At 37.8% G+C, this 15,558-nt stretch overlaps 1 protein-coding gene across 2 annotated transcripts in view; it reads right to left on the reverse strand.

Annotated features, from left to right (window-relative positions):
• Positions 1-15,558, reverse strand: part of kalrna (kalirin RhoGEF kinase a) — a 158,943-nt gene that overhangs the window by 98,355 nt on the left and 45,030 nt on the right. For both annotated transcript variants that reach the window (XM_058391885.1, XM_058391884.1), the window contains exon 2: positions 283-357. In XM_058391885.1, the coding sequence (XP_058247868.1) occupies positions 283-357 (75 nt within the window). The remainder of the gene's footprint in view (positions 1-282; positions 358-15,558) is intronic.

Consider the following 15,558-nt stretch of genomic DNA (forward strand, 5'->3'; position numbering starts at 1 on the left):
AAGACTTTTCTCATTTTCACAGCCATTGCTGCTTTTCAAGGGAAGGTTACATATTTCACATGGACATTGTTTTAATTATGATCAATTGAATTTCTGGTCTTTTTTGACTGTTTGTCAGAATTCAGCCCCACAACGGTAAGCCAAATAAATGACTGTAATGAACGTAAACCACATGTTTGTTTGTTTTTTTACTTTACTTTGCTCTCTGAATCACCTACAAATTATCATAATGAACATAAAGCAGCTGTGCATTCACAGTAGCTGCTCAAAGAGTCTACTCACCTGACACAAAGGCCACCTTATCTTTCAGCACATGTAACACATCGCTGGCCTTTATCCCTTCACTCCTGTAAGATCCTGCAAACAAGGGAAAAGGGGAGAGAAAAAGTGATCACTCAATCTGCTTTCAACTTTAATCTCATTAACAGATTATTGCATTCCACTTCAGCAACAGAGACTACAGGACCTGTCCAACTCCAACTCCAATTTAAATGATTGTCCAGACTTTATTTGATGACATATTTGAAATCTAGGAAGAAGTAATACATACAGTGTATGTATGTGTATATATATATATATATATATATATATATAAACATACACTGTACATATATATACAGTATGGAAGAAAATACAGCATGTAGGAAAACTGAGACACTGGGGCAAGGAACACCTCATTCACAAGAAACCTCATATGAACAGACAGCAACAATGGCAGGCGTGACTGGCTCTGGAATACAGAACTAAACACACACACACACACACACTCTCTCTCTCTCTCTGCCTATGGTGTCTTTTGTGTACGTTGGCAGGGGATAGAGTTTGAGTAAGTGGAACATGTGATTGGTGGCTCAGTGAAGATCTCTAGCTCAGCTGTGCTGCAGTCTGCTGGCTTACCAGACTACCATCATACACATGCTGCCATCAACACAGTCCCACAAGTGCAGTAGTTAAAAATGTCCAATGCAGACACTGTTTATTAACGCTTGTACCTGGATTTAGAAACAGAGATTTCAAATCATAATACTTGTTGACCCAGCACTGCCAAGCTGCCACTGATGGGCCCTTGTGTAAGGTCCTTAACCCTCTCTGCTACAGGATGCTGTATTACATGTAGCTGATTCTGTGCTCTGACCTATCCAAGCCATGTATAAATGATACACGGAACTTAGCATGTCTCGTTACCACCCAAGTAATAAAAATCCATTCTTTTTTTTTTTATTCAATTATATTCAGGTGCAGCAAGATGCATCCAACTCACAGGTCCAGGGTACCAGGTTCGATCTCAGGTTTTGTGTTGTTTTACAAGTATCTGTGTGGGTTTCCTCCATATTCACCAGTTTCCTCTTATCTCCTCTGACCACTCATGCCAGTAGGCCTGAATGAGTGTGCAGCTGGACGGTTATGGTGTCATACTGTGACCTACTGGCATCTCATTCAGGGTTGAAAGTTTTAAAAGCTGGATGGGAAAACTGTCTACTGCAGGGCACCATGTACTCACACTCTGAGAGGCAATTTAAACACTTTAGTGCCATATTACCATTTATTGTAGATGCCTATTCATTTATATGTATGTTTCTGGAAGTTGGAGAGAAGTAGCTCATCTGTGATGCATCAAAATTAGGTAGTTCTCTCACCCGTCTAGCCAATCATGGGCATCTTTGAGTTCATATATGTGGAAGATGGTAGATAGCTAGCCTTTAACTTCTTAGAAGGTACGTAGCTAAGAATTTGCAATAGAACAAATTGGGATGAAAATGGGGACAAAACCTAGATGTTGAAGAGCATTTATAAAGAGTACACAATACAATGCCTTCTCCAAATATCAAGAAAGAAGTTAAACTATAGTTTATCCAGCCTTAAATTGTTCCCCTCTCCAATCATCCAAGTAGAACAAGGTTAGTACCAGATTATATCAGCAACCAATATTGCTAATGTTGTCAACCAGGATTTGATATTTAATCAGCTTGGAAGTAAAGCATGTGTAGAGATCTAGTCATACAACAGGCATTCAATGTCCAGTTCTAATTTTTACTGTTTGTAGAAAAAAAATATCCCAAGCATTTTGAGGATTTTCTTAGATCAAACCTGATCTTTCATATCACAATACCTGTATGCATTCACTGTAGTTTACAGCATTTGATTACTGTGAGTTGAACTGAGGTCGACTAAGTGATCATGTCTGGAGATGTCTTCTATAATACCTGCTGTTCAAGATGTGCTTTTCTTTTTTGGGATTGGGATGTCCAGTAAGATATAGTAAGGGTTATGCTTACACTTTTTTGACAGAAATACAAAAAATCTAGATAGTAAAGCACACACACACACACACACACACACACATAATGGCTACACCACTTGTCTGTGTTCTTCGGTAAAAGACAGAGAACATGCAGCAGGAAAATTGAGTGCTTGCTGTCTGTTTTAGGAGCCATTTCCTCGCAGTAAAGCCCAATCCACTGCAGGATGAGTCTACCACTAATATAGATCCAGAGAGTGCAGTAAATCTCTCTCTTTCTCTTTACCTCTTGGCCTTCCTTTTCCTCCTTTCTCTCATCACACTTTCATCTTTTCAACAGCTTTTTTCATCTTCCTGAGGTTTTCCCTATCTGTCTTGTTATCTTGCTTGATCACTACAGCCACCCACCTGACTCTTATCTCTCTTCCATTTACCCTCCTGAACCGTACTGGTTTGAAGACAAAACCCAATGCCATAAAGATTCCACTCCCTCAGAGACAGACAGAGAGAGAGAGAGAGAGAGAGAGAGAGAAAGACAGGGAAGAGAGCACCAGAGAGATGCACATACACATCGAAATGATAGAGACAAAAAGACACGTCATCAGCACTCTTCAGAATTGAGCCATTCAAAACACTCCTCACTTAACGACTCCCTAAAGACACTGAATGCTTCTCCTTTCAGAGAGGTGAAGACATGTAGCTGGCTCTCGGCTCCCTACTAAAGAGCAGACACGGCGAATCAGTCTGCTAATGAACAACTACTTCAAAGGCTTGAAATGCAGCACTTTTCGGAGAGGAAATAAAGTAAATGTCAAGTGCAAAATGTTTAATTCTCCACTTGCAGGAAATGATTATGCGGTACATTTACAGAAGCAATGGGCAATAATGCTAATCTATGAATGATTAGAAAAGGGCTGTGATATGGACACAGCAAATAAGAGACACTTCCAAGGCTGTGTGTTGATTAAAAAACGGAGTGAATTATCAGCTAAGATCTAGAATGTGTCTAATTAAAAGCAGGGTCCGGTTAGAGAGAGCAAACATAAAAGAAATAATAAAACAAAAAAATAGCAGATAACAAATGTGATTTATGGCTAGAGAAACACAGAAAATGTTGTACAATGAAAAAAAAAATGGTACAAGAGAGGAAAAACGAGTCATAACATAAAAAAGATGCGACGGAGACAAAGATAAACAGGGTGAGAGAGATAAAGAGATGAGATGTATAGAAACAGAGAGAGAGGTTACAATGTTCCCAGATCAATCTCCTCCAGTCTGTATGAGGCCCTCAGAGTGTGTGTTTATTCAACACTCCTCCAGCCCTCTTCACTCTAACCTGTGTCTGATCCTGGTTAAAAGCTCTCTCCAGTCTAAGCCTTTCCTCTAGACAATAAATTATAGCCTCGTGTCCCAGGTTCTCTCTCTATTACTGATCAATGATCTATATTTCATCCATAAACAGGCATCTTTGCCATCTTTTATGAATCACTACCTTTTGTTTAATATAGAAATGACATGAATACACCAAATAAGAGAGAGCACAGAGTGCAGAAGCTTTTTCATCAATGTCAATAGAAAGGAAGTGAAGAATCCATATGTGTGTGTGTGTCTGTGTGTGTGTGTGTGTGTGTGTTTTCCTGGAAAAATACAGGACACTGCCTCAGTTTGTGCCATATGCCTCATCTACAAAGTGCAACAAAATTATTTTGACAAACGCTAAAGGCAACAAAAACCTAAAACAGCTGTTGCGTTAGTAAATAACAAAACCAAAGAATAGATTAATTTAAGCTAAAAGGAAGTTTGGATCTTTTGTCTAAGAATATATCATCAATCCTATTGGATAACAAGAATGGCTTAGTGGCTTTCCGGTTTCTTGACTTTCGCTTGGTTTTGAGAAAACATCCATTCGTTATCGTTCTAGTGTTTCACAGAAAGAAATTCAAAAGTAATTAACTTCAACAGAATAGACTGTTCCAGTGAAATGAATCATTTTGGAAATCTGAGGAAGTAGAAGAAAGTCATTTAAATGTGGAAGATCTGTGCATGAGTGGAGACGTGCAGTCAATAGGACCGTGAGGAAATGAAAGTGAACAGTGGCATGACTCAGATTCGGTGTATTCAATACACAATTAATGCTTATTATTTATTCTGTGTCACTGAGCACTACTTATTCTCTTCCTATGTAGAAGGCTAGAAGTGTTAAAGAAATGCTTGTTAGTTTGTACTCCTGCTGCATGATGTGGTTTTGGTGTCTGATTCTGACACACTTCTACTGCTGGTGGCTCGTCACGCCCTCAGGATCTGCCTGATTCATTCTGATGCTCTACTTCTGCTTGGACCTTTTTGTATTTGTGACTCACCCTCTGCTGCTGTGCATGGTCCCACATGGATACTCTAAGGATTTGCACCTCCCAAAAATAGTTTATGGCCAAGGCTCAGACGTGGTCCAGAGGATAATCTCACTTGGATACTGTAGACTTCTATCTAAGAATTGCTGCTGTAGTCAGAAAGAATTTTCTTCTTCATCCCAGGGTTTTTATTCAGAATATTCACATAAACATTCTTTCAGAACAATTGGTAGTGTTTGACTTTATAGTATATGCTTTTAGATAAGAAAAGATTACCCAAAAGTGGATGGATTTTTTAGAATCTGGTTCCTCTTAAAGTTTTTCTTCCTCATGGTGTCTTTTCCTAGGTAGTGTCACTAGCTCTTTATAGATCCAAATATAAATCTATATCCAGATTTCTCTAGAACTGGCTTATGAAAAAATCAATATAGATTAATTTAAACAACTGAATATGTTGACAGGTTTCAACTCAAGACATTGTGTACAAGTACCAGCAATGAATGCTGTAGTCCTCTGCAGCAGATTGTGTTGTGTGCTATAACACTAATCTCCGATTAGCACTGGCACACTGCTCGTTGTGGAGAAATACATGTTTGCATTTGCAAATGAGAAATTATTCCATTAACAAAGCCATACTATGCAAATGATACCTTAATGAGATGGTTCCGGCTAATGAGAAACACAACAAATGAGAGCAAACGTCCAAGTGCAGGGTAAAGCTGAGAAAACAGGCAGGGTCTTATCTCTCAGCGACACTACTCATGCACATGTATACACACACGAACAGATACACTGACAGAAGAGGCAGGACTACAAAACTACCCTGGATCCTTTTTTGTTGTCAAGGGGACAGTTACCCCTAGCAACACATCTACAAAAGAAATGAGGTCAAGCCCCTCACAACTGGCATAAACCACTCAGTTATGCTCTGATTTCACACAGCCAAATTCAGACATCTATTATATTTAGCATTGAAAATATAGGAGAATTATCGTTTAAAGGATCTCTGCGTTCCACGATGCAGCGTGAAAAGATAGCAAGAAATAGCTTGGATGCGTTGTATAGCCAGACAAAAAAAGAATAGTGGGGCTGCGTATGATTGGGGTGGGATGGGGTTGGGGGACGCCATTTTATCTAATCCACAACCCAGACCGTCTGGGTTTGCAAAGCAGAAGAAATCCTCTTAACCACATCTCCATCAGGCCCCAATAAATCAAGACACTGCAGTCCTACATCCCCCCAAACAGAATTAAAGGACCGGAGCAACATGGCCCAGCGCCCACATCCTAATGGGTCTGTATGTTGCGTCGATGATAACATGTGTTACTTACTGCTCTTTTATGCACTACATCACATGCACATAAATCTAGAGGAAGCTTTGTGTCTATTCTAGCAGCTCACAGGAATCATGTCTGCATGAGCTTTCCAATAATTCTTCACGTTGGGGTGATGTTTCAGTGTAAAAAGGTTCATTTATGTGCGTTTAGGTTCTTTAGAAATTTTTATGACTGTTGTGTGCCTCATTTAATGTTAATAATTCAATCTATTTCTTAATATTGTAAGAAAATACTTCTCAATATAAAAAATAAACATACAATAAACCCACTACTCATTATCTATTTTCTGAATGCAATAATTACGTTTATCATTACCTTCTTATTGTGGACGTTGGGTAATTATTTAAAAAGCACAGTTCACAGCAGGACCCCTTATGCATTACATCTGTTGGTGTTAACGCATTTAATTATGAGCGTCTAATCACCCATCTGCACCTGCTGACCACAGAAATAATGAGGTTTACCACTGGCTGGCATTGGAGAGATGCCAGGGTTCCTTTTAAGAGACTCTCAGTCTGCCACTCCATCAGCTACGGATCACAAAACTCAAGACAAGGTTAAAGTTAAACTGGCTATGAGCGATATTTCAAAAGTGAAGAAGCTAGGAATGATGGGAAGAGTTTTATTGATGTCAGTGACAAGTAGATTTGTTCCATTTTAAACTAGTTTTTGCTCGTTTTTCATAAAGGATGCCAATCATTCTGAAGATGATGCTATCTCTGTTCTCTAGTCCCTAGATCAGAAAAGTCAAAGGAGGAAAGGGAAGCCATTCTTGGTAGCACAGTGACAGATAGATGCAGCAGCAGCTGGTCTAAAAGCTGAGAGGGAAATGTATGCAAATGAAAAATTATAATGAAATACAGGCATGAAATAGAAATAAAGCAGGGATTTCCCTTAGGCACAACTGCAAACTGCAGAATGCTTGGCACCACATGGCACAGAGAGGTAGAGGGAGACAAAAAAAAAACGATTTCCAATAATCATCTACACTGCAATCCCCTGTCGTTATACGATCACCATCTTTCACCATCTACTGAAAAATCACTCTGTTTCTTCTAGCGTATTGGCTGCATCTATGTATTTGGCTGCACTTTAAAAAATAAAAATAAAAATAGACTACCTTGTATACCCGTACACTGGAAAAAAATACCTTACATTTTACAGACAAAATAAAAAATCTCCCCAAAAAATTTACAATAAAATTTAAGCACTGTAATCTGTGGCATGGCATGAAATATCATATAAGTCATTACATTTGCTGATTTGGGTGATATATTTTAAGATAGCAGCTTATAGTTAATGTAGGATAAAAGCTGAGCTGATGTTTAAGACTATAATTCAAAGACCAAACCTTCTGATCTGCAACCCAGAGCCTTAACCATTGAGCCACCACAGCCTACAAAGAATTAGCCAAATGGGCAAATGTGCTGGATGATGTGTTATCTTTATGCTGTGTAAGTAAATATGTATACTTTTTTTAGTGTAATATATTATACAGTACTAACAACCCTGTTGCCAGTAGGTTACTGGAAAACTTTGTCAATATTTATTTACAGTATATTATACCGTTTGTATAATTTGCCATATAAAAATACCATTTTCCTAATACCTAATAGAACCCAGCTTATGAGCATTTACCACCAAGAGGTCTGATATTTCCCCCAGCTACAGTATCTTACCACAGCACAACACAATTATAAGGTAGTACACAAGACCCTTACACCCTTAATCGAGGTAGGGTCACACGCACTTTAGCTAGAATCAGCTGCTCTGAAGTCTTCATTCCCTCATCTCATTATCCTGACTCGTTTCTAGGTGTTCCATTGAGAAATATCATACTGGCCATAAAGAGCTTACTGAGAACCAAAGGGAGGCAGACTCACAGCTAGTGTCTGTTCCTCTAACCTCGAAACAAGCTAACTATGAATCTGGATATATTCCTGCATATAATTGTTCACAGCAAACTGCAAACTAAAGATAACCATCTCCACCGCATCTGCACATGTCTGTAAACAATTTAATTTCTACTCTATTTATTTCAGAATTTGCTGTGAATGATTAAATCCTGGAACATTCTCAGAGTCATATTTAGTTTCTCCAGGAGGATGAAGGAATAAAAATTGCCAGCACACTACCTAACAATCTGCCTCATTTTTGTTATATTTGGCAGAGGGCTGGATCTACCACAGCTGTCACCCTGTCCATGGCACTTACTGCCCTAATTGCCACCTCACTTCTGTAGGCCCAAAAAAATACAGGAAGATTTACTAAGCACTGTCTGGCTGCGCTGTCAAAAATCAATTATTCCTGACTGCACTCAGCTAACAGTCCCAAGAAATCAGACATATTTTATTAGCATGCTGTCACTAGAGGTGTGTGAGGAAATGTAATTTTAGACTTTTCTCTGAGCAGCCAAAGTTCAGCCTGGAAAAATAAATGGACAATTAATGTATTCTTCAATGTATTTGTTAATAGTACAGCATGATAATAACAAACAAATGATCTCTTAAAAAAAAACAAAAAAACACTAGGCCCAAAACATGCAAACATGACAAAACTATGATGACAATAAAATATGAAAAAATTAGAAATCTATAATGTGCATGAACAGACCGACACCACCACCACTACAACATTCCGGTCTCTCCTAGACCTCTAGTCTGGAGCTAATCACTGTTATGTGATGAAAATGTTGATCATAACACAACATAATGATTATAATAATAATCTAAAACAGTTGAACAATGCTATTTCCAGAAATTATTTTATTTTAAAACTATAAAATGTATTTGACTTCACTTCAGGCAGCTGTTAATGTTTTGATGCAAGCATGCTCATTTATCTGCTTTTATTTCAATTATGTATCTATTTAGATTATGTATCTAAAAAAACACAGAGACAGAAACAGAAACAAAAAAAAAGATTTGAAGATATATGGATTGTATTTTCATATCAAATCAATCGAATATTTAAGGAGGGTATGAATAAGGCCTGGGGGAAAAATAAATAACATAAAAATGAATAGTAAATTGTTTAGTTCAATAAGGCCCTTAACAGATTTATTAAAAACTTGTTTCAGACACATTTGCGTGATATCGAAGTTCTTTTAATAACAGAACTGGTATGTTATTATTTTCACATTGTTGGCACCCATGAAAAGAGCAGTGCTCTCACACCTCATAAATCCTGACTTCACCTCTACTGCCTCCCCGTATAAAACTACAGATCTTGTTAATATGCTCTTTGTGGCACATAACTCACTGCCCTCTGTATAGCATGATCAGCACCAACATATTTCTGCACCTGGGAGCTTGTTGAAGGTTGTATATTTCCCTTCCATGAGACATGCTTAAGACTGATGTACATCAGAAGGCGCTTGCTAGCTCTCCTGATAACACTATAAAGAATGCACAGATTGCACATTTTTCAGGTCTTTTTCTCTGAATACTGCTTTATTCACAAACACTCAAGAAGCTGCATGATGCAGAGATTCTGTGTCCGTGTTGTGTTCATGAGTAACTGCATTGTGAGACTGTGAAGTCTGACAGTCATAGAGTACAAAGTACATACAATGTTTGGGGTTAGTTATTACATTAAAACCACACAGATTATAGAATTCAAACAAAGAGATAAAGCTAAATAAACACAGCAATGTGAACAGCTAGAAATAATACACAGTGGCTTAATCTACTCTGATCTACTCTTAATCTTTAAAGTGCCTCATGAATAATTAATGAGAGTAAGATTCTTATGATTTATTGTGAGTATTATCCAAATTGACATACAGGTCTTTTGTAATAGAAAAATACACCCATAAATCATGAATCTCCTGAGGTTTTCCAGGAAAGAAAAGACAAATGGCATGTCCTACAAAACAAAATCAGCCAGGGGGCCATTAGACTGCAGCCGAAGCCTTTCTGAAATCTGTCTGAGACTCGGAGATAGTTACACTGTTATCAGCGCTGACAACACATTAAACACCTTTTATCTCCCATCTCACTAAAGGTATAATTCCGGCAGGAATTCAGGATGTCTCTGTCTATACAAAATAAAATGTCCCGTTTACAGGAAGATCGGCTAATGAAAGAGGATTTCCTAATAAACACTGAAGTGAACCAGTCACAACAGGAGGAAGACGCACAGATACACAAACGCACAGACAAAGAAAGGAGAGTAAAGAAGAAGAGAGCTAATATCTCCATAAATACCTGTGCTGTGGTAGGAGCTGTAGGGGCAAAACAGCATGCCCCTCTAATCGCTTTATAATCTGAAGCTCAAGCGTGAATTTCCACGACACAGTTCATGCTCTGCTGCGCACAAACACACATCTTTATTCATCATTCTTTCACTGACAATTCATTACAGCTGACCAATCAGGGGAATACCATATGCACATGATACGGTGGGGTGGGTGACCACTGAGAGATTGTGTGTGTGTGTGTGTGTGTGTGCAATATAGACAAGTTCTAACCATTGTAAACTGCATTGGTTCTTAATTTTAAAGAAAACAGGACCTGAATTTCTGTTCTGCTATTGCAACATCATTTTCATACACACACTCTCATGTTAATTGCTTTAAATTCTTATAACTGTGTGCCCTTGCTGGTGTTACTGCAAAAAACTAGCTGTGTGTTATCAGAATAAAGGTAAATGTATTAATGATATTTATAAAATATAAATAATAAAACAATACGTTTACAGTAATCAAGCCATATCTGAATCTGTATTTATTATTTTCTGCTTATACCACAGCACTGCTGAATTCTTGATTCTGATTAGTGTTGATTCATTCACTGCTGTTTAGATTTACAATCTAATACGTTATTAGTTCTATAGTAACAACTTATATTTGCCAGTTTTATTTGTCAATGTGTGCAATTGATGTGTCTTGTTTCTGTGAGGAGCCATGTATTTTGCAATTACGGAAGGAAGTCTCCAACGTCTACGCTTTGTAACAGTCAGTGGATAAAAAAAAATGATGTGTCATCATTCCTTAATAAGTGAAATTTTGTTTCTGTTGGCCAACAGCTGTAGTAGAAAAGAAATAAAAGACTAAGTAACAGCTGGAAAACAAAATAAACTAGTAACATCATAGCCAGTTGTGTTTTATTTCTTTCATGCCCAGACTTGCGTTTGTGAGTTGTCCCAAGCTCTTACTCACTCACTCAAACATATCTTCCTATTCAACCAATCCTATCACACCTATATTTATCCCTGTGAATAAAGGTTATCACACAGTGCCATTTCAGCACAGCTGGCCTTTTGTATATTACCTGTTTTGTCTAACGTTCTGTCCAGGTCACTATTGTCTAATTTTTTTGTAGCAGCTTGTTGATGTATAGTCTGTTTGCTTGCAACCATAAAGGTGTAGTTTAGTTGTGTTCTGTCTCTAACTTCATTTAAAAGCCTTTATACAAATAGGACATGTTTAAAAAAAAAACAAACAACTACATACTAATTTCCTGATCTGGTGCTCTGCGTACTAAATATCATCTAAAGCCATGTTGAATTACAAGTAGCATGGTAATATTATATTATGATAATAGTGATAGTATTTAACTTTTCATTGAACCTGCTTAAAGTAATTTAAAAAGAGCACACTCCTGAAATAAGCAAGTATACTGTACATATAGTAAGTGACGGTTCTTATTTTGTGGAGTGTAGACGTGGTTTGTACAGCTTGGTATCAAGTCTGGTATCAATTAAGGCTGAATAACACAAAAATACTGGCATAGCCACTGACACTGACAAGCATGACACAGCCAATACACAAACACGCAGGCAATGATGAGTCTCAAGCTCAGAACTGAAATGAAAATGAAAAATTACCTGTGTTTGAATGTAAATTTTTCTCTCATTTCCAATTCAGCAATGTGATATGCACATGCAAGTATACAAAAAATAATAAAAATGCTTTTTATTTCCAAATAGAAATCATTGTGAGAGCAATTGGTTCTCAAACATGTACACACACACACACACAGAGGGAGTATAGTGGATTGAATGTAGGATTCCTGGTGATCTGGTTAACACTGAGGATCATTTTAAATGCACACATGCAAGTATATGTTTAATAAATGCATGAGTTTGTGGATTTGCATGAAATGTATTAGACTATATAAGAATAGTTTCTTACATTATATTTACATCACTAAATGATGTGGGCATTTATCTTTGAGATCATTTATCATGGTGGATTTGCATATGTCACTGTGTGTTTGTACATTTATGACTATGTTTCGATGAGTTACGTAATGTGGCAAATTATCGATTTCTGGTCTATGACCAGAACTCTAGACTAGAATCACGCCCACAAACATTGCTTTTTCGATCTTTGTGACCTTCCGGTGACATAACGATCACTGTAGCTAATGTAATGCCTATACTTATATCTAAGCCTGGCCTTAATCTCAGTAATGAATAACTGAATATTTAGGTTCTTTTACTTTTTCAAATAATAGCTATAGAAATGCCATATATTTAATAAAGACACTGATTCTGAGGACATTTATCTATACGCTATCAATGTATAGACTTATGCTTGTTTTGATTCACTCTCACACACACACACACACAAATTTTTGGGCCATATTCTGAAGAGTTGTGAATTTTTTCTGGTTTACTGGCAAGTGCTGGGTTCAAGGAGGGTGTTCTATACACTTTGCTATTAAAATCTAGCATCCTCTTAGGCATGAAATCCAGCTAATAATAAAAATAATAATAATAATGGGCCACCACAAAAAGCACATTAAGCACCTACATAAGCCAATTCCGCATGTGAATATTTTCTACCACGGGTAAATATTGATGCATGTTTGATGTAGGTGGGCAACTTAAAATGACAAATCTTTGTAGGCCATTTTGAGGCCAATGAATTTATGTATTATTGTAGCTACAGAATGCTACATGAAGCTATACCTCTTCAGCAACCAAAAGTATCTGGGTTTTTTTTTTAATAAAATCAGTCTTATTGTAAAGTGCTTTTTATTTACAAATATTTCACTCACATTGTCTACATTTTCAGCTATTACTATTATACAGCTTGCTCTAAGATATTACTATATCATTATGAGAACAGTTGTTTCTCAAACACGTACACACACACACACACACACACACACACACACACAGGGAGTATAGTGGACTGAATGTAGGATTCCTGGTTATCATGACAGAATGATGTCATATCCAAAATGGAGCTCTGTTTAAATATATTAACTTAGAGTGTCTCTTAATAACATTTGTGTGTGTGTGTGTGTGTTTATACTATGTATGTGCCAAAACAAACCCTACAGACAGTGAGTGCAGTAGAACAGCCCTGCAACTCTCGAAAGAGTTCTTAAAAATCTCTTCACAGCAGTATAATAACAGCACACACCAATACACCCCATTTAACATGTGTACTAACGAACAAACACACACCAACCCATGCCGAACACACACAGCTCTCTCCAGAACACAGCCAGTGGCTAATTCCAATTTACTGCATAGTCAGGAAAAGAACATGCAGCTGGCACTGTGCTTGATAATTCTGTTTTGATTTTCCTTTGATTTAGGGACTGTGGAGTTTGGCTGCTCCTGAGTGAGCATGTGTTTTGAGATGAACCTAAAAAAAAGGGTCTATAAATGAAGCATGCTCATAAGCATGCTGGAAGCATTTTCTGTATTCTGAGAGTACAAGAAAGGGAATGAGAAAGAATGTGTGGGGAGAAAGCATCCATGAGATATCCATGTGTTTTCCATTAATCATGTGTGGATGCTCCCTGTCTTCATCACAGCATCTCCAGATGGATCATTTGTACCAGCTTTTGTTCGCTTCCTTTTTTTAAAGCCATATTTCCATAGCAGATGAAAACCATCTACAATGTGGTGTGTTACACACTCCAGGTGCTTCTCTGCATTTACTTCATTGGATGTGTAAAGGTGTATTCAGTCACCACCATATGTTACCCCCCCCCAAAACACATGCCTATGGGTTTCCTCGACCAGAACCAGCATAGTCTTCACACAGAGTTTAAAATACATAGTTATTGAAGTTATTGAAACTAACCACACACCTCCTTCTCTAGTGCTCTCGTTACAGTGAGTTCACTCGTTACTTCAGCAGCATCTGGACCACCATATTAACATAATTGCCTGTTTTTACAACCCCCCAAAAAGAGCACTGAAAATGTAGCATAAAACATCTGCAAAGTGTGGGCGCACAGGTTCCCCTAAACTAGGCAGTTAAAGATCGGAAAAAGACCAGATGACATTTTTCCAATCTTCAACTGTCCGGTTTCTATAAGACTTCTCCCCACCGTAGCCTCAGATTCCTGTTCTTGGCTGTCAGGCATGGAACCTGATCTTCATCTGAAGGTTTAGCATGCGTGTGTTCTGAGATGCTATTCCGCTCACCAGGGCTGTCAAACGTAGTTATTTAAGCTACCGTGGCCTTCCTCTCAGCTCAAATCAATCCAGCCATTCCCTCTCCATCTCATCAACAAGACATTTCCACCCACACAACTGCCGCTCACTGGATGTTTTTTGTTGTCAAACCATTCTGTATCAACTCTTGTGGCTAAAATTCCCAGAAGATCGCAGATTGAAAACAGTCTGTCTGGCACCAACAACCAAGCCACAGTCACTGAGATGACATTTTGCCTATTCCCAAGCATCACCATATCAAACATTTATACTTAATTCGGAATTTCATAGTAGTGTTCAAATGCCCAGAGTATGTATGGCGGGATAAATTATACTGATTACAGCAAATTGTCAGACTTAATACTGCTCTGATATCGATATCTAAATGCTGAAAGGGCAATACGGTGCATGATTATGCGTAAATTTTAAAAACCAGAGGAGCAAATAACATATTACTTAAGAGAAACTAAATTCTGATCTATCTCTCTACATGCACTCAACTAAATTCTGATTATGTTGGTACCTAATAAAATTCTTTCACACTCTCCTCCCTCTATCACTACCATTGAAAGACAAAAGTTTATGTAAGATGAGTTTGGCTAAAGAAATGGAGCTTTATGAATTAACAGGCAACACTGACGGACAGTTACAGAGGCAACTCTTTGTCCTGATTGGTTATATGTTGGATTTTGTTTCTCTCCCAAGCACAGTTAATCAGTTCCTGGGGCAGCATCAGAAACCTGTGTATCGCCTCTGAGTCAATCTGATAGCTGCCAGAATACAAGGAGAAATTATTAAAACCTAAAATTCACTCAACCATTAAATGGATTTTGGTCAGGAACATGAGCTACTTTCTGAAGCTCACAATTTTATGACTCGTCACTGTTCCAAAAGCAACATATCAACATTACAACACAATATAAAAGAAGACACTGAGGAGTCTAAACTATTCTTGTAGTAGCAAATACTATGCAGGTGTTTTTCTTGACATACAATGTATCATACTGAATACAGCCTGCAAACTGAGTACAACTGGGCTGAGGGGTGTAGACACGGTCCCATACTTCATTCCCTGTTGTCTGCTTAACAGAATCTGGTTCTTTCCACTAGAGAATGTAATTCAGGACTCCAGAAAATGTGAATTTCAGAGCAGTCCTGGTCCCAGAGCTTCCATATAAGCCATCTGAGATTCTCCTTAGCAATATACATTACATGCCAAGTTACTCAT

Source organism: Hemibagrus wyckioides, linkage group LG06 (assembly GCF_019097595.1).
Source record: "Hemibagrus wyckioides isolate EC202008001 linkage group LG06, SWU_Hwy_1.0, whole genome shotgun sequence".
In the NCBI taxonomy this organism is placed as follows: Eukaryota; Metazoa; Chordata; class Actinopteri; order Siluriformes; family Bagridae; genus Hemibagrus; species Hemibagrus wyckioides.